At 46.2% G+C, this 24,625-nt stretch overlaps 1 protein-coding gene across 2 annotated transcripts; it reads left to right on the top strand.

Moving 5' to 3' along the window:
• Positions 1 to 1,389: 1,389 nt before the first annotated feature.
• On the top strand, positions 1,390 to 24,474 carry treh (trehalase (brush-border membrane glycoprotein)). Of its 2 annotated transcripts, XM_052514233.1 has the most exons (15): positions 1,390 to 1,544; positions 1,915 to 2,015; positions 2,788 to 2,932; positions 3,109 to 3,196; positions 4,522 to 4,622; positions 7,265 to 7,357; positions 9,179 to 9,295; positions 15,539 to 15,661; positions 15,815 to 15,864; positions 16,013 to 16,213; positions 16,919 to 17,136; positions 18,306 to 18,417; positions 18,535 to 18,647; positions 21,609 to 21,662; positions 21,836 to 24,474. In XM_052514233.1, the coding sequence occupies exons 1-15, from the start codon at positions 1,456 to 1,458 to the stop codon at positions 21,989 to 21,991; spliced, it is 1,761 nt and encodes a 586-aa protein (XP_052370193.1). In that variant the 5' UTR covers positions 1,390 to 1,455; the 3' UTR covers positions 21,992 to 24,474. The 2 variants fall into 2 exon arrangements, with proteins under 2 accessions (XP_052370193.1, XP_052370194.1); XM_052514234.1 differs by lacking the exon at positions 15,539 to 15,661.
• Positions 24,475 to 24,625: the final 151 nt, after the last annotated feature.

Here is a 24,625-nt window from a genome sequence, read left to right as displayed (position 1 = left end):
GCAGTTTAATTTGGGCGCTTTTCATCCAGATGTGAAAATACTGCCCCCTAGCCTTAAAAGATTTATTAAGAGGGACACTACTGTGAAGGGTTAGTAGTGACTAACCATGACTCAATGGCCCAAATGGCATCCTATTCTCTATATGTAGTGCATTTATGGGCCCTGGCCAAGTGGTGCACTATATAGGCCCTGGCCAAGTGGTGCACTATATAGGCCCTGGCCAAGTGGTGCACTATATAGGCCCTGGCCAAGTGGTGTACTATATAGGCCCTGGCCAAGTGGTGTACTATATAGGCCCTGGCCAAGTGGTGTACTATATAGGCCCTGGCCAAGTGGTGTACTATATAGGCCCTGGCCAAGTGGTGTACTATATAGGCCCTGGCCAAGTGGTGTACTATATAGGCCCTGGCCAAGTGGTGTACTATATAGGCCCTGGCCAAGTGGTGTACTATATAGGCCCTGGCCAAGTGGTGTACTATATAGGCCCTGGCCAAGTGGTGCACTATATAGGCCCTGGCCAAGTGGTGCACTATATAGAGAAAAGGGTTCCATTTTGGACTAGTATTGAGCGATGAACCTATTTTTTTACTAATTGACCAACAGCAGTTCAATGCTTTGAATAAAAAAGTTTAAGTTAAATTTAAGTCTGCGTGATACGCAGTTTCTCTCGATCAAAACCCCAACTCTGCGATCCAGTCGGAAGTTGTAGTGTCCAAGACTAAACTACGTATAATGTTGGCCTCAAGAAAACATGGTAATTAACTACAATGACCACAATCCATTGCGTTCCTATTTGTCCAGTCTGTTTATTTTATGCCTGCTATGTAAGAGACCGAAGAATGTGTGATCAAGAGGGATCTCTACCTGAAAATACATCTACACAATAAATCTACACAAGTGATTGATAGTTGGTATTCAGCAGTCTTAATAAAAGTAGGCTTTATTTTGGAGCAAATTGTGATTTTTTTTTTGTTTGTTTTTGTTATGACTGTGGAGACAGCAGCTCTATAGAGATCAGATGACTTGGGATAAAATCGGGCATCAAATAAAAGTACACTGAAATATTTTATTTTTATTATATTTTATTTTATTAAACTGCCGTGAGTTAATGATGGTTAGGTAATGAGCAGTCACTACTATCATGGGACTTATTTTATTCCGTGTTACAGCGTTCCCACTTACATAATGCTTTTGTGTATTTAAATCTACATCTTGTAATAATTGAACTGAAAACCGACCTTTTTTAAAAAAAGCACCAATCGCTCATCTCCATTTTGGGACAGACATTATCGCTCAGGACCGCTATAACTGTAAGGGATCTCATCCTGTCATTTCCCCTCTTTCAATTGGATAGGGAATGTGTTACGTGATCGACAATGTGCCCTTTGACCTGTATGTAATTCTAGATAAGTGCCGGTGCTCCTCGCCCTTTCGCTTTTTGAGTTCCTTCTAAACATGAGAGTGTTTCAGTCATGTGTTTGTGCCTCCTTGGTGCTGTTCTTCTGTCCTCTCTACTCGTGTGCCTTGCCTCCACCTTGTGACAGGTAACATTGTTTTGCTACCTTGATTTATTTTGGGGGGGGGGGGGCTCTTTTATGAACCTATTATGAATGATCTTGAACCACGTTGCTCTGTTATTTGAAAGCTAAACTTTGGTTCCTGGGGAAGTGTGTTTATGACTCGGGATTGATGCATGGCGTTCTGATAGAACTCAGCAAAATGTCTGTGAGGTTGGATTTGCTCTGTTCAAAGAGGCTTAAACATTAACACAGACCTGAGAAATTGGATCGGGATTTTAAATGTAAAATTATATTTAAGACCTGCATCTTCTGTAATATCGGTTTGATGCAGGTTATTTTATGGGTGTTTAACCGGTCATCCAGATAACATTTGATTTAATGATTAACTCCTCAGTGAGATCTACTGTTATGGGGACATCCTGAGGCAGGTTCAGACCGCCAAACTGTTTGATGATGACAAGCACTTTGTGGATATGAAGCTGAAGTCAGCCCCTGGTAAGTCTTGTAAGGGAATCAGTCAGCCCCTGGTAAGTCTCGTAGGGGAATCAGTCAGCCCCTGGTAAGTCTCGTAGGGGAATCAGTCAGCCCCTGGTAAGTCTCGTAGGGGAATCAGTCAGCCCCTGGTAAGTCTCGTAGGGGAATCAGTCAGCCCCTGGTAAGTCTCGTAGGGGAATCAGTCAGCCCCTGGTAAGTCTCGTAGGGGAATCAGTCAGCCCCTGGTAAGTCTCGTAGGGGAATCAGTCAGCCCCTGGTAAGTCTCGTAGGGGAATCAGTCAGCCCCTGGTAAGTCTCGTAGGGGAATCAGTCAGCCCCTGGTAAGTCTCGTAGGGGAATCAGTCAGCCCCTGGTAAGTCTCGTAGGGGAATCAGTCAGCCCCTGGTAAGTCTCGTAGGGGAATCAGTCAGCCCCTGGTAAGTCTCGTAGGGGAATCAGTCAGCCCCTGGTAAGTCTCGTAGGGGAATCAGTCAGCCCCTGGTAAGTCTCGTAGGGGAATCAGTCCCAATACAGGCTTTGTGCCTCAAGTCTGCTGTTTCTCTGCTTGAGGACAGGGGCCGTATTTATCAAGCTTCTCAGTAGGATTGTTGATAAAGGATCAGGTTGAACTTTTAGACTTCTGAAACCTTTAAAGGAAGTCAGGTGACTGAAAATTATTTAAAAAAAAATAAATAAAGATTATTCATGAATCGTCAGAGTAGGAGTACTGATCTAGGATCAGAGATCACTCCTATCTCTCCACACACCTAATCACCTCCCTTCATCCCCTCAGATATTATCCTGACAGCGTTTCACAACCTGACACACGGAGATCCAAACGCTGTCCCGCCCGCCGTACTGAGAGACTTCCTTCACACGTACTTTGACGAACCAGGGAAAGAGTTTGCGCCGTGGTCCCCACCTGACTGGCACGACAAGTGAGAGAGCCAATCATTCTGATTGATCCTGACCACACTGAGGTGTGAAATGTTTCGAGTCCAAAATGTCTCCCTCTTCCTTATAAGTAGTGCACTCTGTAGGGAATAGTGTGCCATTTTTGGACTCAAGAAGACGAGTCTGTTCTATCCAGATACAAGTGATGTTCTGTGTGCAGGCCACAGTTCCTGGCTGGAATAGCAGATGCAGAACTGCGTAGCTGGGCCGAGAAGCTGCACCATCTGTGGAAGTCTCTTGGGAGAAAGGTGATCTCATCGATAAACCCTATCAGTTAGATTTACTCACCTCCTACGTCCTCTGTCACCTCCTGTTGAAGAAAGTCTAAGTTAGTGAAGGGGAGCGAGTCTGGATGGTTATGCGCTTGTTTGAAATGAGAAGATTCTCGTTCTCCGCTCGCGAGCCATTCGGGAACTGTGGGATCCACCCGTTAATAATGCCAGTTGCACTAATGGCTCGCGAGCGGAGAACGAGAATCTTCTCATTCCAAACAAGCGCATAACCATCCAGGCCCACATTAAGTTAGTTGTGCAAGACAATTCATAGATTAAAATGATAAGTAGCATATCGTTTTAAATGAGTGCATGTTTTTCTGACGAAACAAAAGCTAATTCAAAGGGGGGTGTGGCAGATATCCAAACTTTTCAGCGGCAGTAGACTAGGAGGAGGAGGAGGAGGAGGGGACCGAACGTCTTCCATTTGCCTACTGACAATTTGACACGGGATGATGCACAAGTGTATCGGAGTCCTCTAGAGATGATGGATACGCTAACAAGATGTCTCTTCCCCCGTAACAATGGGATTCGTCCACAAAGCGGCACAGTTGGGCTGTCGAGCTCCCGTCTATCCTGTCTTTGGATGGGTGGATAGACATCTTATTATTGTAAATCCTTTTCTGAATATTCTATGTGGGTTGTTGACGTCAACCGCCTGTATTGAAAGGAGATACTACTAACCTCATGCCCTGAATATGCATAGCTATCTGGAGAGAACTCTGATAGGAAGTGTTTTTCGCTCAAAGTGGCTGCGATGTCACGTGTCCTACTTAATACTCATAACTACGTAAATATTACGAAACATCTATTCGAGCAAATAAACCTCACGCAGCAAATATACCATTCACTTGTATTTCTGACCAAATTCAACACCTCCATACAATTCATTGACCTCCATAAAAAAACTCCTTGCTTGGAGGGCGAAACAACATATCGCCCCCTGCTGGAGGGAGACAGATTTCCCACCGAGCCTCTCTCCTTCCTCTGTGGTCTTTTGCTGAGAGTTTTGAAATCTGCCACACCCCTTTTTTTTAAATAGCTATTGTTTTCTCGCTGGAGAAGTGTGCCAACACAAAAAATAAAATATCTGCTACATATCCTTTATATCTATAAAACATTTTGCACAACTAGCTAGTAGTTGTAGTGTACTGGTAGTTGTAGTGTACTGGTAGTTGTAGTGTTCTTGTAGTTTTTGTAGTAGTAGTAATTGTAGTAGTAGTTGTAGTGTACTTACAGTACGTCTGGTCAAATATGATGTGGTAGTCAACAATGATGGTGTGTGTGTGTGTGTGTACCAGTTCAGTAGTGATGCTTTGGCCCACCCAGAACGGTACTCTCAGATCTTCACCCCCCACCCTTTCGTCGTACCTGGAGGACGCTTCAGGGAGCTGTACTATTGGTCAGTGAAGCTGTCACTCTCTCTGTACTGCTCTGTCTGCATATAGCAGACCATGGTCACTCTCTCTGTACTTCTCTGTCTGCATATAGCAGACCATGGTCACTCTCTGTACTGCTCTGTCTGCATATAGCAGACCATGGTCACTCTCTCTGTACTGCTCTGTCTGCATATAGCAGACCATGGTCACTCTCTCTGTACTGCTCTGTCTGCATATAGCAGACCATGGTCACTCTCTCTGTACTGCTCTGTCTGCATATAGCAGACCATGGTTCAAATACTATTTAAAATAATTTTCAACCATACTTTATCTGGTATCTGCATTAGCAGCCATGGTTCAAATACTGGTCAAATAATTTTCAAATACTTTATCTGGGATTGGCCTGATGCTATAGCAGAAAGGGAGGTCAACCCAGGGATGCTATAGCAGAAAGGGAGGTCAACCCTATAGCAGAAAGGAGGTCAACCTGATGCTATAGCAGAAAGGGAGGTCAACCCAGGGATGCTATAGCAGAAAGGGAGGTCAACCCAGGGATGCTATAGCAGAAAGGGAGGTCAACCCAGGGATGCTATAGCAGAAAGGGAGGTCAACCCAGGGATGCTATAGCAGAAAGGGAGGTCAACCCAGGGATGCTATAGCAGAAAGGGAGGTCAACCCAGGGATGCTATAGCAGAAAGGGAGGTCAACCCAGGGATGCTATAGCAGAAAGGGAGGTCAACCCAGGGATGCTATAGCAGAAAGGGAGGTCAACCCAGGGACGCTATAGCAGAAAGGGAGGTCAACCCAGGGACGCTATAGCAGAAAGGGAGGTCAACCCAGGGACGCTATAGCAGAAAGGGAGGTCAACCCAGGGACGCTATAGCAGAAAGGGAGGTCAACCCAGGGACGCTATAGCAGAAAGGGAGGTCAACCCAGGGACGCTATAGCAGAAAGGGAGGTCAACCCAGGGACGCTATAGCAGAAAGGGAGGTCAACCCAGGGACGCTATAGCAGAAAGGGAGGTCAACCCAGGGACGCTATAGCAGAAAGGGAGGTCAACCCAGGGACGCTATAGCAGAAAGGGAGGTCAACCCAGGGACGCTATAGCAGAAAGGGAGGTCAACCCAGGGACGCTATAGCAGAAAGCGAGGTCAACCCAGGGACGCTATAGCAGAAAGCGAGGTCAACCCAGGGACGCTATAGCAGAAAGCGAGGTCAACCCAGGGACGCTATAGCAGAAAGCGAGGTCAACCCAGGGACGCTATAGCAGAAAGCGAGGTCAACCCAGGGACGCTATAGCAGAAAGCGAGGTCAACCCAGGGACGCTATAGCAGAAAGCGAGGTCAACCCAGGGACGCTATAGCAGAAAGCGAGGTCAACCCAGGGACGCTATAGCAGAAAGCGAGGTCAACCCAGGGACGCTATAGCAGAAAGCGAGGTCAACCCAGGGACGCTATAGCAGAAAGCGAGGTCAACCCAGGGACGCTATAGCAGAAAGCGAGGTCAACCCAGGGGTCTGACTCCTAGCGGGTAGGGCTACACAGACTGGGCAGGTTAGGGGGGTCTGACTGCTAGCGGGTAGGGCTACACAGACTGGGCAGGTTAGGGGTCTGAGAAAGCTGGGACGCTAGAAAGCGGGTCAACCCAGGGCTTCACAGCCTGGGCAGGTTAGGGGGGTTGACTCCTAGCGGGTAGGGCTACACAGACTGGGCAGGTTAGGGGGTCTGACTCACCTAGCGGGTAGGGCATTCCACACAGACTGGGCAGGTTAGGGGTCTGACTAATGCTGGCCCTCTATGGGGACAGACTGGGCAGGTTAGGGGGTCTGACTAATGCTGGCCCTCTATGGGGACAGACAGGCCTGTTCATTTAGAGACCTTACCTCTCAGAGCCCTCCAGGGGACAGACAGGCCTGTTCATTCAGAGACCTTACCTCTCAGAGCCCTCCAGGGGACAGACAGGCCTGTTCATTTAGAGACCTTACCTCTCAGAGCCCTCCAGGGGACAGACAGGCCTGTTCATTCAGAGACCTTACCTCTCAGAGCCCTCCAGGGGACAGACAGGCCTGTTCATTCAGAGACCTTACCTCTCAGAGCCCTCCAGGGGACAGACAGGCCTGTTCATTCAGAGACCTCACCTCTCAGAGCCCTCCAGGGGACAGACAGGCCTGTTCATTCAGAGACCTTACCTCTCAGAGCCCTCCAGGGGACAGACAGGCCTGTTCATTCAGAGACCTCACCTCTCAGAGCCCTCCAGGGGACAGACAGGCCTGTTCATTCAGAGACCTTACCTCTCAGAGCCCTCCAGGGGACAGACAGGCCTGTTCATTCAGAGACCTCACCTCTCAGAGCCCTCCAGGGGACAGACAGGCCTGTTCATTCAGAGACCTTACCTCTCAGAGCCCTCCAGGGGACAGACAGGCCTGTTCATTCAGAGACCTCACCTCTCAGAGCCCTCCAGGGGACAGACAGGCCTGTTCATTCAGAGACCTTACCTCTCAGAGCCCTCCAGGGGACAGACAGGCCTGTTCATTCAGAGACCTTACCTCTCAGAGCCCTCCAGGGGACAGACAGGCCTGTTCATTCAGAGACCTCACCTCTCAGAGCCCTCCAGTGTGTATTATTACCACGGACAGTGAGGTGGATCTGCTCTCTGTTCCTCCCAGGGACTCCTACTGGGTGATCAATGGTCTCCTGCTCTCTGAGATGACAGACACGGCCCGTGGGATGATCCTCAACTTCATCCACCTCATCAACCGGTGAGCTGCATCTGTTGTCTCTGTCCGTTTGTCCTGTCATGTCCATCTGCCTGTCATGTCCATCTGCCTGTCATGTCCATCTGCCTGTCATGTCCATCTGCCTGTCATGTCCATCTGCCTGTCATGTCCATCTGCCTGTCATGTCCATCTGCCTGTCATGTCCATGTGCCTGTCATGTCCATGTGCCTGTCATGTCCATGTGCCTGTCATGTCCATCTGCCTGTCATGTCCATCTGCCTGTCATGTCCATCTGCCTGTCATGTCTATTCACCACCAAAGAGGTAAGTTATGCCAACTCCCTGAATATTAAGTGCCAAAGACTCTTTACATAAACATTGATGCTGTGTGTGATAGGTGCTAGAACTCTGACTCCTGAGTCTCTGGTTGGCTCGGGGACAACCATTAACAGTAAAGTCAGATGTCCAGGAGAAGTATTCAGACCTCTTGACTTTTTTCCCACATTTTGTTATGTTACAGCCTTATTCTAAAATTGGATTCCCTCATCAATCTACACACAATACCCCATAATAACAAAACAATAACTGTTTTTTTGCAAATGTATTAAACATAACAGATACCTTATTTACATAAGTATTCAGACCCTTTGCTTTGAGGAAATTTATCTCAGGTGCTTCCTGTTTCCATTGATCATCCTTGAGATGTTTCTACAACTTGATTGGAGTCCACCTGTGGTAAATTCAATTGATTGGACATGATTTGGAAAGGCACACAGCTGTCTATATAAAGGTCTCACAGTTGACAGTGCATGTCAGAGGAAAAACCAAGCCATGAGGTTCAAGGAATTGTCCGTAGAGCTCAGTGACAGGATTGAGCTGTGAGGCACAGTTTTGGGGAAGGGTACCGAAAAAATGTCTGCAGCATTGAAGGTCCTCAAGAACACAGTGGCCTCCATCATTCTTAAATGGAAGAAGTTTGGAGCCACCAAACTGGTCAAACTGAGCAATTGGGGGAGAAGGGCCTTGGTCAGGGAGGTGACCAAGAACTTGATGTTATCTCTGACAGAGCTACAGAGTTCCTCTGTGGGGATGGGAGAACTTCCCAGAAGGACAACCATCTCTGCAGCACTCCACCAATCAGACCTTTATGGTAGAGTGGCCAGACGGAAGCCACTCCTCAGTAAAAGGCACATGACAGCCCATTTGGAGTTTGCCAAAAGCCACCTAAAGGACCAAGATAACGCAGGAGTGGCTTCAGCACAAGTCTCTGAATGTCTTCGAGTGGCCCAGCCATAGCCCGGACTTGAACCCGATCTAACATCTCTGGAGAGACCTGAAAATATCTGGAGAGACCTGAAAATAGCTGTGCAGCGACTCTCCTTAATCCTGACAGAGCTTGAGAGGATCTGCAGAGAAGAACGGGAGAAACTCCCCAAATACAGGTGTGTCAAGCTTGTAGTGTCAAACCCAAGAAGACTTGAGGCTGGAATCTCTGCCAAAGGTGCTTCAACAAAGTACTGAGTAAAGGCTCTGAATATTTATGTAAATATGATTTAAAATATTTAATACATTAGCAAAAATGTATAAAAAAGTTTTTGTTGTTATGGGGTGAAAAAACAATGCAATAAATATTAGAATAAGCCTGTAACGTAACAAAATGTGTAAAAAGTCAAGGGGTCTGAATTCTCTCCGATTGCCCCGTAGGTTAGAATTACCTTACATACAATGTTTTATTTGTCAATTTCAAAAATACAATACAACCACAAATCTGGATACAATATTTTTTTTAAATCATCAAATGAAAGATACAAAACGAATGGAATTTTTTGTAATATCTCCATTTTCTTTTTTCCTCCCTCTCCAGATATGGTTTCATCCCCAACGGGGCCAGAGTTTACTACGAGCGTCGCAGTCAGCCCCCCTTCCTGTCTCTGATGGTGGAGAGTTACTATCAGACCACTAACGACACAGATTTCCTCAGGTAGTTAATATCAGCACTAACGACACAGATTTACTCAGGTAGTTACTATCAGACCACTAACGACACAGATTTACTCTGGTAGTTACTATCAGACCACTAACGACAGATTTCCTCAGGTAGTTAATATCAGACCACTAAAGACCAGATTTCCTGAGGTAGTTAATATCAGCCCCCTTCCTGTCTCTGATGGTGGAGAGTTACTATCAGACCACTAACACACAGATTTCTCAGGTAGTTAATATCAGACCACTAACGTCTCAGATTTCCTCAGGTAGTTACTATCAGACCACTAACGACACAGATTTCTCAGGTAGTTAATATCAGACCACTAACGACAGATTTCCAGGTAGTTAATATCAGACCACTAAAGACACAGATTTCCTCAGGTAGTTAATATCAGCCCCCTTCCTGTCTCTGATGGTGGATAGTTACTATCAGACCACTAACACACAGATTTCCTCAGGTAGTTAATATCAGACCACTAACGACACAGATTTCCTCAGGTAGTTAATATCAGACCACTAACGACAGATTTCCTCAGGTAGTTAATATCAGACCACTAACGACACAGATTTCTCAGGTAGTTAATATCAGACCACTAACTGTCTCAGATTTCCTCAGGTAGTTAATATCAGACCACTAACGACACAGATTTCCTCAGGTAGTTAATATCAGACCACTTCGACAGATTTCCTCAGGTAGTTACTATCAGACCACTAACGACACAGATTTCTAGTTAATATCAGACCACTAACGACACAGATTTCCTCAGGTAGTTAATATCAGACCACTAAAGACACAGATTTCCTCAGGTAGTTAATATCAGACCACTAACGACAAAAATTCCTCAGGTAGTTAATATCAGACCACTAACGACAAAAATTCCTCAGGTAGTTAATATCAGACCACTAACGACACAGATTTCCTCAGGTACTGATTCCTTTTTCCCCACCATTTTGTTTATGACGAGGGCTTGTCATGAATGGGGCTTGTCAAATGGGGCTTGTCATGAATGGGGCCCCACTTGTCATGAATGGGGCTTGTCATGAATGGGGCTTGTCATGAATGGGGCTTGTCATGAATGGGGCTTGTCATGAATGGGGCTTGTCATGAATGGGGCTTGTCATGAATGGGGCTTGTCATGAATGGGGCTTGTCATGAATGGGGCTTGTCATGAATGGGGCTTGTCATGAATGGGGCTTGTCATGAATGGGGCTTGTCATGAAGGGGGCTTGTCATGAATGGGGGCTTGTCATGAATGGGGGCTTGTCATGAATGGATGAGATGCTCAAAGGCGTCCATTCTAAAGGTTGGCAGAACTCTCTGTTCAGGTTGTAACGGTTTTGACTTGAGGTTATTGTTTGTAGGGGTGACACGTAGGTCGTGCCTACCAGAGAAACGATTGATTTCTCCTTTTGTTTTGGGAGGGAATGAGTCTTGTCTGGTCCGTCCACGTCTACAAAGGACTCATGGTAATACTCTTTTCATAAACCCTTAAAACATTGGAAATAACTTAATAACTGTTATTTTGCGTGGGTTGTATTACTAACATAAATGATCGCACACATAATGATGTAACAAACGATGAGCTCTGGCTCCTCAAGAAAAGTCCCGCGCCTCGGGCCGCCAAGAGTCCAGCCTGGGAAAAGGAGTCGCGTACTGTCTCCCCGTTCATAAAGTGTAGTGGAACCAACCCAGTCTCAATCACACAATCAAAATATCAACTCGTTTACCACACAACCATAAAGAGTATCAAATCTCAGTAGTCTTCCATTTGGATTATAATCCCAACCTACTCTACTGTGTAGGACTGTTCTGCCAGCCCTAGATTATAATCCCAACCTACTCTACTGTGTAGGACTGCTCTGCCAGCCCTAGATTATAATCCCAACCTACTCTACTGTGTAGGACTGCTCTGCCAGCCCTACATTATAATCCCAACCTACTCTACTGTGTAGGACTGCTCTGCCAGCCCTATATTATAATCCCCATCTACTTTACTGTGTAGGACTCCTCTGCCACCCCTATATTATAATCCCAACCTACTTTACTGTGTAGGACTGCTCTGCCAGCCCTAGATTATAATCCCAACCTACTCTATTGTGTAGGACTGCTCTGCCAGCCCTCGATTATAATCCCAACCTACTCTATTGTGTAGGACTGCTCTGCCAGCCCTAGATTATAATCCCAACACTCTACTGTGTAGGACTGCTCTGCCATCCCTAGATTATAATCCCAACCTACTCTATTGTGTAGGACTGATCTGCCATCCCTAGATTATAATCCCAACCTACTCTATTGTGTAGGACTGCTCTGTCAGCCCTAGATTATAATCCCAACCTACTCTATTGTGTAGGACTGCTCTGCCAGCCCTAGATTATAATCCCTACACTCTACTGTGTAGGACTGCTCTGCCAGCCCTAGATTATAATCCCAACACTCTACTGTGTAGGACTGCTCTGCCAGTCCTAGATTATAATCCCAACACTCTACTGTGTAGGACTGCTCTGCCAGCCCTAGATTATAATCCCAACACTCTACTGTGTAGGACTGCTCTGCCAGTCCTAGATTATAATCCCAACACTCTACTGTGTAGGACTGCTCTGCCAGTCCTAGATTATAATCCCAACACTCTACTGTGTAGGACTGCTCTGCCATTCCTAGATTATAATCCCAACACTACTGTGTAGGACTGCTCTGCCCGCTCTAGATTATAATCCCAACACTCTACTGAGGACTGCTCTGCCAGCCCTAGATTATAATCCCAACACTCTACTGTGTAGGACTGCTCTGCCAGCCCTAGATTATAATCCCAACACTCTACTGTGTAGGACTGCTCTGCCAGTCCTAGATTATAATCCCAACACTCTACTGTGTAGGACTGCTCTGCCCGTCCTAGATTATAATCCCAACACTCTACTGTGTAGGACTGCTCTGCCAGTCCTAGATTATAATCCCAACCTACTCTACTGTGTAGGACTGCTCTGCCAGTCCTAGATTATAATCCCAACACTCTACTGTGTAGGACTGCTCTGCCAGTCCTAGATTATAATCCCAACACTCTACTGTGTAGGACTGCTCTGCCAGCCCTAGATTATAATCCCAACACTCTACTGTGTAGGACTGCTCTGCCAGCCCTAGATTATAATCCCAACACTCTACTGTGTAGGACTGCTCTGCCAGTCCTAGATTATAATCCCAACACTCTACTGTGTAGGACTGCTCTGCCAGTCCTAGATTATAATCCCAACACTCTACTGTGTAGGACTGCTCTGCCAGCCCTAGATTATAATCCCAACACTCTACTGTGTAGGACTGCTCTGCCCGCTCTAGATTATAATCCCAACACTCTACTGTGTAGGACTGCTCTGCCCGCTCTAGATTATAATCCCAACACTCTACTGTGTAGGACTGCTCTGCCAGTCCTAGATTATAATCCCAACACTCTACTGTGTAGGACTGCTCTGCCAGTCCTAGATTATAATCCCAACACTCTACTGTGTAGGACTGCTCTGCCAGTCCTAGATTATAATCCCAACACTCTACTGTGTAGGACTGCTCTGCCAGTCCTAGATTATAATCCCAACACTCTACTGTGTAGGACTGCTCTGCCAGTCCCTAGATTATAATCCCAACACTCTACTGTGTAGGACTGCTCTGCCAGTCCTAGATTATAATCCCAACACTCTACTGTGTAGGACTGCTCTGCCAGTCCTAGATTATAATCCCAACACCTCTGTGTAGGACTGCTCCAGTCCTAGATTATAATCCCAACACTCTACTGTGTAGGACTGCTCTGCCAGTCCTAGATTATAATCCCAACACTCAAAATGTAGGACTGCTCTGCCAGTCCTAGATTATAATCCCAACACTCTACTGTGTAGGACTGCTCTGCCAGCCCTAGATTATAATCCCAACACTCTACTGTGTAGGACTGCTCTGCCAGTCCTAGATTATAATCCCAACACTCTACTGTGTAGGACTGCTCTGCCAGTCCTAGATTATAATCCCAACACTCTACTGTGTAGGACTGCTCTGCCAGTCCTAGATTATAATCCCAACACTCTACTGTGTAGGACTGCTCTGCCCGCTCTAGATTATAATCCCAACACTCTACTGTGTAGGACTGCTCTGCCAGCCCTAGATTATAATCCCAACACTCTACTGTGTAGGACTGCTCTGCCAGCCCTAGATTATAATCCCAACACTCTACTGTGTAGGACTGCTCTGCCAGCCCTAGATTATAATCCCAACACTCTACTGTGTAGGACTGCTCTGCCAGTCCTAGATTATAATCCCAACACTCTACTGTGTAGGACTGCTCTGCCCGTCCTAGATTATAATCCCAACACTCTACTGTGTAGGACTGCTCTGCCAGTCCTAGATTATAATCCCAACCTACTCTACTGTGTAGGACTGCTCTGCCAGTCCTAGATTATAATCCCAACACTCTACTGTGTAGGACTGCTCTGCCAGTCCTAGATTATAATCCCAACACTCTACTGTGTAGGACTGCTCTGCCAGCCCTAGATTATAATCCCAACACTCTACTGTGTAGGACTGCTCTGCCAGCCCTAGATTATAATCCCAACACTCTACTGTGTAGGACTGCTCTGCCAGTCCTAGATTATAATCCCAACACTCTACTGTGTAGGACTGCTCTGCCAGCCCTAGATTATAATCCCAACACTCTACTGTGTAGGACTGCTCTGCCCGCTCTAGATTATAATCCCAACACTCTACTGTGTAGGACTGCTCTGCCCGTCTAGATTATAATCCCAACACTCTACTGTGTAGGACTGCTCTGCCAGTCCTAGATTATAATCCCAACACTCTACTGTGTAGGACTGCTCTGCCAGTCCTAGATTATAATCCCAACACTCTACTGTGTAGGACTGCTCTGCCAGTCCTAGATTATAATCCCAACACTCTACTGTGTAGGACTGCTCTGCCAGTCCTAGATTATAATCCCAACACTCTACTGTGTAGGACTGCTCTGCCAGTCCTAGATTATAATCCCAACACTCTACTGTGTAGGACTGCTCTGCCAGTCCTAGATTATAATCCCAACACTCTACTGTGTAGGACTGCTCTGCCCGTCCTAGATTATAATCCCAACACTCTACTGTGTAGGACTGCTCTGCCAGTCCTAGATTATAATCCCAACCTACTCTACTGTGTAGGACTGCTCTGCCAGTCCTAGATTATAATCCCAACCTACTCTACTGTGTAGGACTGCTCTGCCAGCCCTAGATTATAATCCCAACACTCTACTGTGTAGGACTGCTCTGCCAGTCCTAGATTATAATCCCAACACTCTACTGTGTAGGACTGCTCTGCCAGTCCTAGATTATAATCCCAACACTCTACTGTGTAGGACTGCTCTGCCAGCCCTAGATTATAATCCCAACACTCTACTGTGTAGGACTGCTCTGCCCGCTCTAGATTATAATCCCAACACTCTACTGTGTAGGACTGCTCTGCCCGCTCTAGATTATAATCCCAACACTCTACTGTGTAGGACTGCTCTGCCAGTCCTAGATTATAATCCCAACACTCTACTGTGTAGGACTGCTCTGCCAGTCCTAGATTATAATCCCAACACTCTACTGTGTAGGACTGCTCTGCCAGTCCTAGATTATAATCCCAACACTCTACTGTGTAGGACTGCTCTGCCAGTCCTAGATTATAATCCCAACACTCTACTGTGTAGGACTGCTCTGCCAGTCCTAGATTATAATCCCAACACTCTACTGTGTAGGACTGCTCTGCCAGTCCTAGATTATAATCCCAACACTCTACTGTGTAGGACTGCTCTGCCAGTCCTAGATTATAATCCCAACACTCTACTGTGTAGGACTGCTCTGCCCATCCTAGATTATAATCCCAACACTCTACTGTGTAGGACTGCTCTGCCAGTCCTAGATTATAATCCCAACCTACTCTACTGTGTAGGACTGCTCTGCCAGTCCTAGATTATAATCCCAACACTCTACTGTGTAGGACTGCTCTGCCAGCCCTAGATTATAATCCCAACACTCTACTGTGTAGGACTGCTCTGCCAGCCCTAGATTATATTCTCAACACTCTACTGTGTAGGACTGCTCTGCCAGTCCTAGATTATAATCCCAACACTCTACTGTGTAGGACTGCTCTGCCAGTCCTAGATTATATTCTCAACACTCTACTGTGTAGGACTGCTCTGCCAGCCCTAGATTATAATCCCAACACTCTACTGTGTAGGACTGCTCTGCCCGCTCTAGAGCAGGAGTACCTGTTCTGGATGCGGAACCGCTCTGTGGCCGTTGAAGTGATGGGGAATAAGCATGTTCTGAACCGTTATGATGTACAGGTCGGCCTGCCCAGGTAAGGAACCCAAAAGGAACATTATACCCTCATCCCCTTCAATACAAGACACTTTTGTCCATTTGTCACAACACAAAATCCCACCCTCGTATTTTTGGATTTGTTTGTGTTTGTGTTTGTGTTTGTGTGTTGCGTCTGTTACTTTTCTTCCAGACCGGAGTCCTACAGTGATGATCTAGAGCTGGCTGAAGGTCTGACCGAGGGTAAACGTTAATTCCCTACTTCATGAACAAACAACATTCCCATCATGAACACACGATCTATTGGGTTGATCTGAAGTGGTGTACTTTAGAGTAGAGGGAAGCCCTTTTGAGACCTGGTCTTTACCTGCGTCCACCTCCCTGAACTCAGATGCTGCAGAGAGGCTGTGGAAAGAGCTGCATTCAGGAGCAGAGTCCGGGTGGGACTTCTCGTCTCGCTGGTTTGTGGACGGCCTGGGGAACAACAACGGATCTCTGAAAGACACCAGAACCAGTCTGCTCGTTCCTACAGACCTCAACGCTCTGCTCTGTCGCAACGAAAGGACACTGGCTCACTTCTACAGGACGCTGGGTGAGGAGAATGACTTGCCGCATATAGCTAGCGGAAGGAATTTTCTTTACAACCTGTTCTAGTTATAACCTCTGGGCCCTAGGTACAACCTCTGGGCCCTAGGTACAACCTCTGGGCCCTAGGTACAACCTCTGGGCCCTAGGTACAACCTCTGGGCCCTAGGTACAACCTCTGGGCCCTAGGTACAACCTCTGGGCCCTAGGTACAACCTCTGGGCCCTAGGTACAACCTCTGGGCCCTAGGTACAACCTCTGGGCCCTAGCTACAACCTCTGGGCCCTAGCTACAACCTCTGGGCCCTAGCTATAACCTCTGGGCCCTAGCTATAACCCCTGGGCCCTAGCTACAACCTCTGGGCCCAACCTCTGGGCCCTAGGTACAACCTCTGGGCCCTAGGTAGGGCCCCAGGTACAACCTCTGGGCCCCAGGTACAACCTCTGGGCCCTAGTTCTGGGCCCCAGGTACCCTCTGGGCCCTAGCTATCTGGGCCCTAACCCTCTGGGCCCTAGCTATAACCCCTGGGCCCTAGCTACAACCTCTGGGCCCTAGCTATAACCTCTGGGCCCTAGCTATAACCCCTGGGCCCTAGCTATAACCTCTGGGCCCTAGCTATAACCCCTGGGCCCTAGCTACAACCTCTGGGCCCTAGATATTTGTCAGCAGGTCATGTGGTCCAGTAAAAGTCCTGTATAATCTGCTGTTCCAGGTAATGAGTCTGAAGCAGCGCGGTATGACAAAGCTGTATCAGCCAGACAAGAGGCCATAGAGGCAGTGCTGTGGGATGAGAAGAGGGGCGTCTGGTTGGACTACAGCCTGGTAACCAACACCTCCCACCCTGCATTCTACCCCACCAACCTGACCCCTGTCTGGGCAGACTGCTACTCCCAGCCTTCCATGGGACAGAAGGCACTACACTATCTACAGGTTAGTTTAGCTTGCTGGTCCCAAGACCTCGCTCTTTGTGAAAAGAATCATTGTCCTGTTGAAATACTGTGACTGAAAGAGCATGTACATTGATTTGTCACTGAAAAATACACACGCCCATTGAGTTACTGTAGCAATGTGTATTTATAGTAGTTGGTGTTAAATCCCTCCCTCCCTATGCTGATAGGTGGGATGGGCTGAAGGGTGGGATTAGAGCATTTGGTGATGTATTTTGGTTTTATATATAAAAGTACCATGTACTGTATGTCAAATGTATAGGTAACGTATGTACAGTTGAAGTCGGAAGTTTACATTACAGTTAGGTTGGAGTCATTAACTCGTTTTTCAAACCACTCCACACACTATAGTTTTTGGCAAGTCGGTGAGGGCATCTACTTTGTGCATGACACAAGTCATTTTTACAACAGTTGTTTACAGACAGATTATTTCACTTACAGCTCAATGTATCATAATTCCAGTGGGTCAGAAGGTTACATACACTAAGTTGACTGTGCCTTCAAACAGCTTGGACAATTCCAGATAATGATGTCACGGCTTTAGAAGCTTCTGATAGTTTGGAGGAAAAAGGGGGAGGCTTGCAAGCCGAAGAACACCATCCCAACCGTGAAGCACGGGGGCGGCAGCATCATGTTATGGGGGTGCTTTTCTGCAGGAGGGACTGGTGGACTTCACAAAATAGATGGCATCATGAGGGAGGAAAGTTATGTGGATATATTGAAGCAACATCTCAAGGTATCAGTCAGGAAGTTAAATCTTAAATGGGTCTTCCAAATGGACAATGACCCCAAGCATACTTCCAAAGTTGTGGCAGAATGACGTAAAGACAACAAAACCCTGACCTCAATCCTATACACAATTTGTGTGCAGAACTGAAAAAGTGTGTGTGAGCAAACCTGACTGTTACACTCTGTCAGGAGGAACGGGACAACATTCATAATGTATTTGGCTACGGTGTAAACTTTAGACTTCAACTGTATATATTGTTTTTTTTAAAGCGGTCAAAAAAACAAATATTTGTCCTCCGAAGAGGGGGGGTTTAATAAAACAAAAATAAAAATCCTTCCTTCCTTCCTTCCTTCCTTCCTTCCTTCCTTCCTTCCTTCCTTCCTTCCTTCCTTCCTTCCTTCCTTCCTTTCCTCCCTCTGTAGACTAGTGGTGGTCTTGCGTTCCCCAACGGTGTCCCTACGTCCCTGGTTGACAGTGGTCAGCAGTGGGACTACCCCAACGCATGGCCCCCTCTACAACACATACTCATCCAAGGTAGGACCTAGTTAACCCTGATCTGGTTTTCATGTTGCATCCCAAATGACACCCTATGTCCCTATAAGGTGCACAATCACGCCTGTCCAATCGGTCACTCTGTTATCTTCCAATCAGGCCTGTCCAGTCTGCCCTCACAGGAAGCTAGAGAGCTGGGGTTTGATTTGGCTCAGCGCTGGATCAGAACCAACTGGCTGGCCTACGTCAAGTATGAAGCCATGTTTGAGAAGGTGATTAAGAAGAGGTTTATAATGTGTGTGACCACAATGAGGTGCAGGGTGATGTTGCCCCTAGACAAGGGTTGGTGATAGGCCAAAACCAGCCCGCAAATTAGATATTTTTTTTCTCTTCTCCACCCCAAGGTTTTAGGTGGCTAAATCTATTTGCCCTAGACGACATTCATGGCTCAGTTTAGCATTTCCCCCACTAATGGTTGGGATTGGCGGAGAGAAAGCTGATCCTAGATCTGCATCTTGGAGAGCCCATAATGACATTGGCGTAGGGAAAGCTGATCCTAGATCTGCATCTAGGAGAGCCCATAATGACATTGGCGCAGGGAAAGCTGATCCTAGATCTGCATCTAGGAGAGCCCATAATGACATTGGCGTAGGGAAAGCTGATCCTAGATCTGCATCTAGGAGAGCCCATAATGAAATTGGCGGAGGGAAAGCTGATCCTAGATCTGCATCTAGGAGAGCCCATAATGACATTGGTCGGGGAAAGCTGATCCTAGGGAATAATGACATTGGTCTGATCCTAGATCTGCATCTAGGAGAGCCCATAATGAAATTGGCGTAGGGAAAGCTGATCCTAGATCTGCATCTAGGAGAGCCCATAATGACATTGGTCGGAGGGAAAGCTGATCCTAGATCTGCATCTAGGAGAGCCCATAATGAAATTGGCGTAGGGAAAGCTGATCCTAGATCTGCATCTAGGAGAGCCCATAATGACATTGGTCGGAGGGAAAGCTGATCCTAGGTCTGCATCTAGGAGAGCCCATAATGACATTGGCGTAGGGAAAGCTGATCCTAGATCTGCATCTAGGAGAGCCCATAATGACATTGGCGCAGGGAAAGCTGATCCTAGATCTGCATCTAGGAGAGCCCATAATGACATTGGCGTAGGGAAAGCTGATCCTAGATCTGCATCTAGGAGAGCCCATAATGACATTGGCGTAGGGAAAGCTGATCCTAGATCTGCATCGAGGAGAGCCCATAATGACATTGGCGTAGGGAAAGCTGATCCTAGATCTGCATCTAGGAGAGCCCATAATGACATTGGCGGAGGGAAAGCTGATCCTAGATCTGCATCTAGGAGAGCCCATAATGACATTGGCGTAGAGCCATCTAGGATAATGATCCTAGATCTGCATCTTGGAGAGCCCATAATGAAATTGGCGTAGGGAAAGCTGATCCTAGATCTGCATCTAGGAGAGCCCATAATGACATTGGCGTAGGGAAAGCTGATCCTAGATCTGCATCTAGGAGAGCCCATAATGACATTGGCGCAGGGAAAGCTGATCCTAGATCTGCATCTAGGAGAGCCCATAATGACATTGGCGTAGGGAAAGCTGATCCTAGATCTGCATCTAGGAGAGCCCATAATGAAATTGGCGTATGATCCTAGATCTGCATCTAGCCCATAATGACATTGGTCGGAGGGAAAGCTGATCCTAGGTCTGCATCTAGGAGAGCCCATAATGACATTGGCGTAGGGAAAGCTGATCCTAGATCTGCATCTAGGAGAGCCCATAATGACATTGGCGCAGGGAAAGCTGATCCTAGATCTGCATCTAGGAGAGCCCATAATGACATTGGCGTAGGGAAAGCTGATCCTAGATCTGCATCTAGGAGAGCCCATAATGACATTGGCGTAGGGAAAGCTGATCCTAGATCTGCATCGAGGAGAGCCCATAATGACATTGGCGTAGGGAAAGCTGATCCTAGATCTGCATCTAGGAGAGCCCATAATGACATTGGTCGGAGGGAAAGCTGATCCTAGGTCTGCATCTAGGAGAGCCCATAATGACATTGGCGTAGGGAAAGCTGATCCTAGATCTGCATCTAGGAGAGCCCATAATGACATTGGTCGGAGGGAAAGCTGATCCTAGGTCTGCATCTAGGAGAGCCCATAATGACATTGGCGTAGGGAAAGCTGATCCTAGATCTGCATCTAGGAGAGCCCATAATGACATTGGCGTAGGGAAAGCTGATCCTAGATCTGCATCTAGGAGAGCCCATAATGACATTGGCGTAGGGAAAGCTGATCCTAGATCTGCATCTAGGAGAGCCCATAATGACATTGGCGTAGGGAAAGCTGATCCTAGATCTGCATCGAGGAGAGCCCATAATGACATTGGCGTAGGGAAAGCTGATCCTAGATCTGCATCTAGGAGAGCCCATAATGACATTGGCGGAGGGAAAGCTGATCCTAGATCTGCATCTTGGAGAGCCCATAATGACATTGGCGTAGGGAAAGCTGATCCTAGATCTGCATCTAGGAGAGCCCATAATGACATTGGCGTAGGGAAAGCTGATCCTAGATCTGCATCGAGGAGAGCCCATAATGACATTGGCGTAGGGAAAGCTGATCCTAGATCTGCATCTTGGAGAGCCCATAATGACATTGGCGTAGGGAAAGCTGATCCTAGATCTGCATCTAGGAGAGCCCATAATGACATTGGCGTAGGGAAAGCTGATCCTAGATCTGCATCTTGGAGAGCCCATAATGACATTGGCGTAGGGAAAGCTGATCCTAGATCTGCATCTTGGAGAGCCCATAATGACATTGGCGTAGGGAAAGCTGATCCTAGATCTGCATCTAGGAGAGCCCATAATGACATTGGCGTAGGGAAAGCTGATCCTAGATCTGCATCTTGGAGAGCCCATAATGACATTGGCGTAGGGAAAGCTGATCCTAGATCTGCATCTAGGAGAGCCCATAATGACATTGGCGTAGGGAAAGCTGATCCTAGATCTGCATCTTGGAGAGCCCATAATGACATTGGCGTAGGGAAAGCTGATCCTAGATCTGCATCTTGGAGAGCCCATAATGACATTGGCGTAGGGAAAGCTGATCCTAGATCTGCATCTAGGAGAGCCCATAATGACAATATATCCACAACACATACACATTGTGCCTTTTTCATAAAAGCTCAACGAATCTGGGGTTTTGTTTTCTCTCTCTGTCAGTACGATGTGAACGGAGATGGGAAGCCAGGCGGAGGAGGAGAATATGAAGTTCAGGTACACTAGGATATTATCTCATCTTAAAAGTTGCTCTGGATAAGAGCGTCTGCTAAATGACTCAAATGGTCAAATGGAAATGTTCATCTCAAGTCTTTTGTATTTGACTTTTTTCAAACTCATCTTTTTGAGTTGATTCTGTGTGTGTCTGTCTCTTTGTGTCTGTGTTGTAGTTGGGATTTGGTTGGACCAATGGTGTGGCTCTCCAGCTCCTGTCTCAGTACGGCGACCGGCTCTCCTCTGGCAGCAACGGAAACAGCTTCACCTCGTGTCTAAGCATCAGCGTCTCTGTGGCCCTGCTCTGCTCAGCCCAAACTCTGTTCCTATGAAATACAATGGGTGTAGGGTGGAGTTGCCCCTAGACGCTGATCTCGGGTCAGTTTTCCCCACCAATAGTTAGGATTGGGGCGGAGGATTCGGAGCTTTTAAAATGCTTAGAGGAGGATGTTGATTCGTTAAACTGTACAGAGTCTGAAAATGAAGATTTTAAACTCTCTCTGTTTCCCCTGCTAACTATCATTGTGTGTGTAATGTTGTGGAAATGTCCTCTATTTACCAAATCACACACAAGTCAGAGTTAGTTATCACAAAGTCCATCTTTAATTATATGAGCTCTATCACAACCCTGTGACTCTCAGATCAATTCAGTGTCTATCAATGAATTCTCTGAGTCCCTTCTACATTTCAACTGAGGTCCTTTATAGCAAAGACACACATAGGATAAGACAGCATCGGCATAATTCATCGTTCAGCTTTGTCTCCTAAACTATGTTATTTTCTCAAACTCAGAACCATAAACCAATCCTCCATATCAACAGGCATATATCAAATCCATCCTATCTTGACAAGATCACAGAGACACACTGACTGGCACACAGACATTGTGGAGCCAAGAGATACACGCTTGACCTCTCCCCTCTCTGCGTCCCATGCAACTTAGTCTTGACATAGAACAGATAACTGCAACCCCGCCACAGTATTATACAAAAACAACATTCTGATGAGAAGTAACTTATAAACATATGATTAATATAAAACATCTTACCTATGTTACCAACTAATTCTGATTATTCCCCAATAGTGTGCGTGTGTGTGTGTGTGTGTGTGTGTGTGTGTGTGTGTGTGTGTACGCCACTATCTATCGTAGACTGTGACACATTGAACTGACACCTTACACACATGATGATCATGGTAACTGATATTGAACTGACACCTTACACACATGATGATCATGGTAACTGATATTGAACTGACACCTTAACACACATGATGATCATGGTAACTGATATTGAACTGACACCTTAACACACATGATGATCATGGTAACTGATATTGAACTGACACCTTAACACACATGATGATCATGGTAACTGATATTGAACTGAGATCACAAACGATAATAATCTTCATCCATGTATAAGGTATTTCACTGGAGCTGAACTCCTGGTGTGTCAGGAAGCATTTCCATACTGGAAGTGGGACCCCATTCCCTTATATGGTCAACTACTCTAGACCAGGGCCCCAGTGCACTTCAAAGAGGATAGGGAGCTATTTAGGACGTAGACAGAGTCAGATGTGCAGTGATTGGTTTAAAGATAATCAGATCTAGTGGTGTGAGATGTGCAGTGATTGGTTTAAAGATAATCAGATCTGGTGGTGTGAGATGTGCAGTGATTGGTTTAAAGATAATACAATCAGATATAGTGGTGTGAGATGTGTAGTGATTGGTTTAAAGCTAATCAGATCTACTGGTGTGAGATGTGCAGTGATTGGTTTAAAGCTAATCAGATCTGGTGGCGTGAGATGTGCAGTGATTGGTTTAAAGCTAATCAGATCTAGTGGTGTGAGATGTGCAGTGATTGGTTTAAAGCTAATCAGATCTACTGGTGGCGTGAGATGTGCAGTGATTGGTTTAAAGCTAATCAGATCTGGTGGCGTGAGATGTGCAGTGATTGGTTTAAAGCTAATCAGATCTACTGGTGTGAGATGTGCAGTGATTGGTTTAAAGCTAATCAGATCTGGTGGCGTGAGATGTGCAGTGATTGGTTTAAAGATAATACAATCAGATATAGTGGTGTGTTTTGTGTGACTCATGTCTAAATGAATCAATTGTCTCCAATGCTGCCTGTTTTGAAGGTCAAATTGGGAGAAACTGGGGAACGATATGACTGTAATCCCTCGGAGCATTTGGAAACAGACAATAAATGCTGTTTAATGCAGTCCCGATCAACAGTGTTGTTCATAGTTTGAGTTGAATGAGTATGGCCAATGTATGAACAGCTCTTGTTTATTATAAAATGTATTTCTGTTTGTTCACCTGACAATGCTTCCCTGTCAGTCTTTGACAGTGTTTTGTCTGGAGAAAATGTGCACTACTCTTGAAAGTGCACAAGGTTTATACCCTAATTGGCTGTCTGCAGACACGGCTCTCTTCTACCTCAATATAACTAACACACAGAGATATGCAAAAGGTCATCAGATGAGAGGTTCGGGCGAATCTGCTCCTCAAAGAGAAATGCCACTGACCCGACTTTGGAGATATGAGGCAGGAGAGGAGGCAGGAGCAGCCCTGTTTCCCTTAAAATTTGACCTTTTAAATAAAAAATAAAAAAAAGATGTCAGTTGGAGTAGAAGTTGTTCAATTCAAAAACCCAAATTAAACAAAAAATAATAATGTTTGCCTCCTGTTGAATTTCCTCAGTGAAGCGTGACTTTAAAAAAAATCAGGGTTCTGTGTCCTGATGGTTTAAATCAGAAATGACACCTTTTGTTTTTGTAGGAGAGAAAAATAAATAAAGCTCACTGAAATTCTTCTGGTTTTCCTGTTATTGTTCTTTTCATTTTCTTAAAGGGATACTTTGAGATTTTGTCAATGAGTCCCTTTATCTACTTCCCCAGTCAGGTGTCCACCTGGATATCTTTTTTTCCTGTCTGTGTATCCACGTTTCTATCCACAGTATCCA

Source organism: Oncorhynchus keta, unplaced genomic scaffold (assembly GCF_023373465.1).
Source record: "Oncorhynchus keta strain PuntledgeMale-10-30-2019 unplaced genomic scaffold, Oket_V2 Un_scaffold_1579_pilon_pilon, whole genome shotgun sequence".
Classification (NCBI taxonomy): Eukaryota; Metazoa; Chordata; class Actinopteri; order Salmoniformes; family Salmonidae; genus Oncorhynchus; species Oncorhynchus keta.
Note: the sequence above shows the minus strand (reverse complement) of the source record. Positions and strands in the feature narration are given on the sequence as shown.

Excerpts from the sequence above, each read along its gene's own strand:
- treh (XM_052514233.1), top strand. The coding sequence starts at position 1,456 with ATGAGAGTGTTTCAGTCATGTGTTTGTGCCTCCTTGGTGCTGTTCTTC. Across the intron at positions 4,623-7,264 it reads TTCAGGGAGCTGTACTATTG|GGACTCCTACTGGGTGATCA; the intron begins GTCAGTGAAGCT and ends TGTTCCTCCCAG. Across the intron at positions 9,296-15,538 it reads AACGACACAGATTTCCTCAG|GACTGCTCTGCCCGCTCTAG; the intron begins GTAGTTAATATC and ends TCTACTGTGTAG.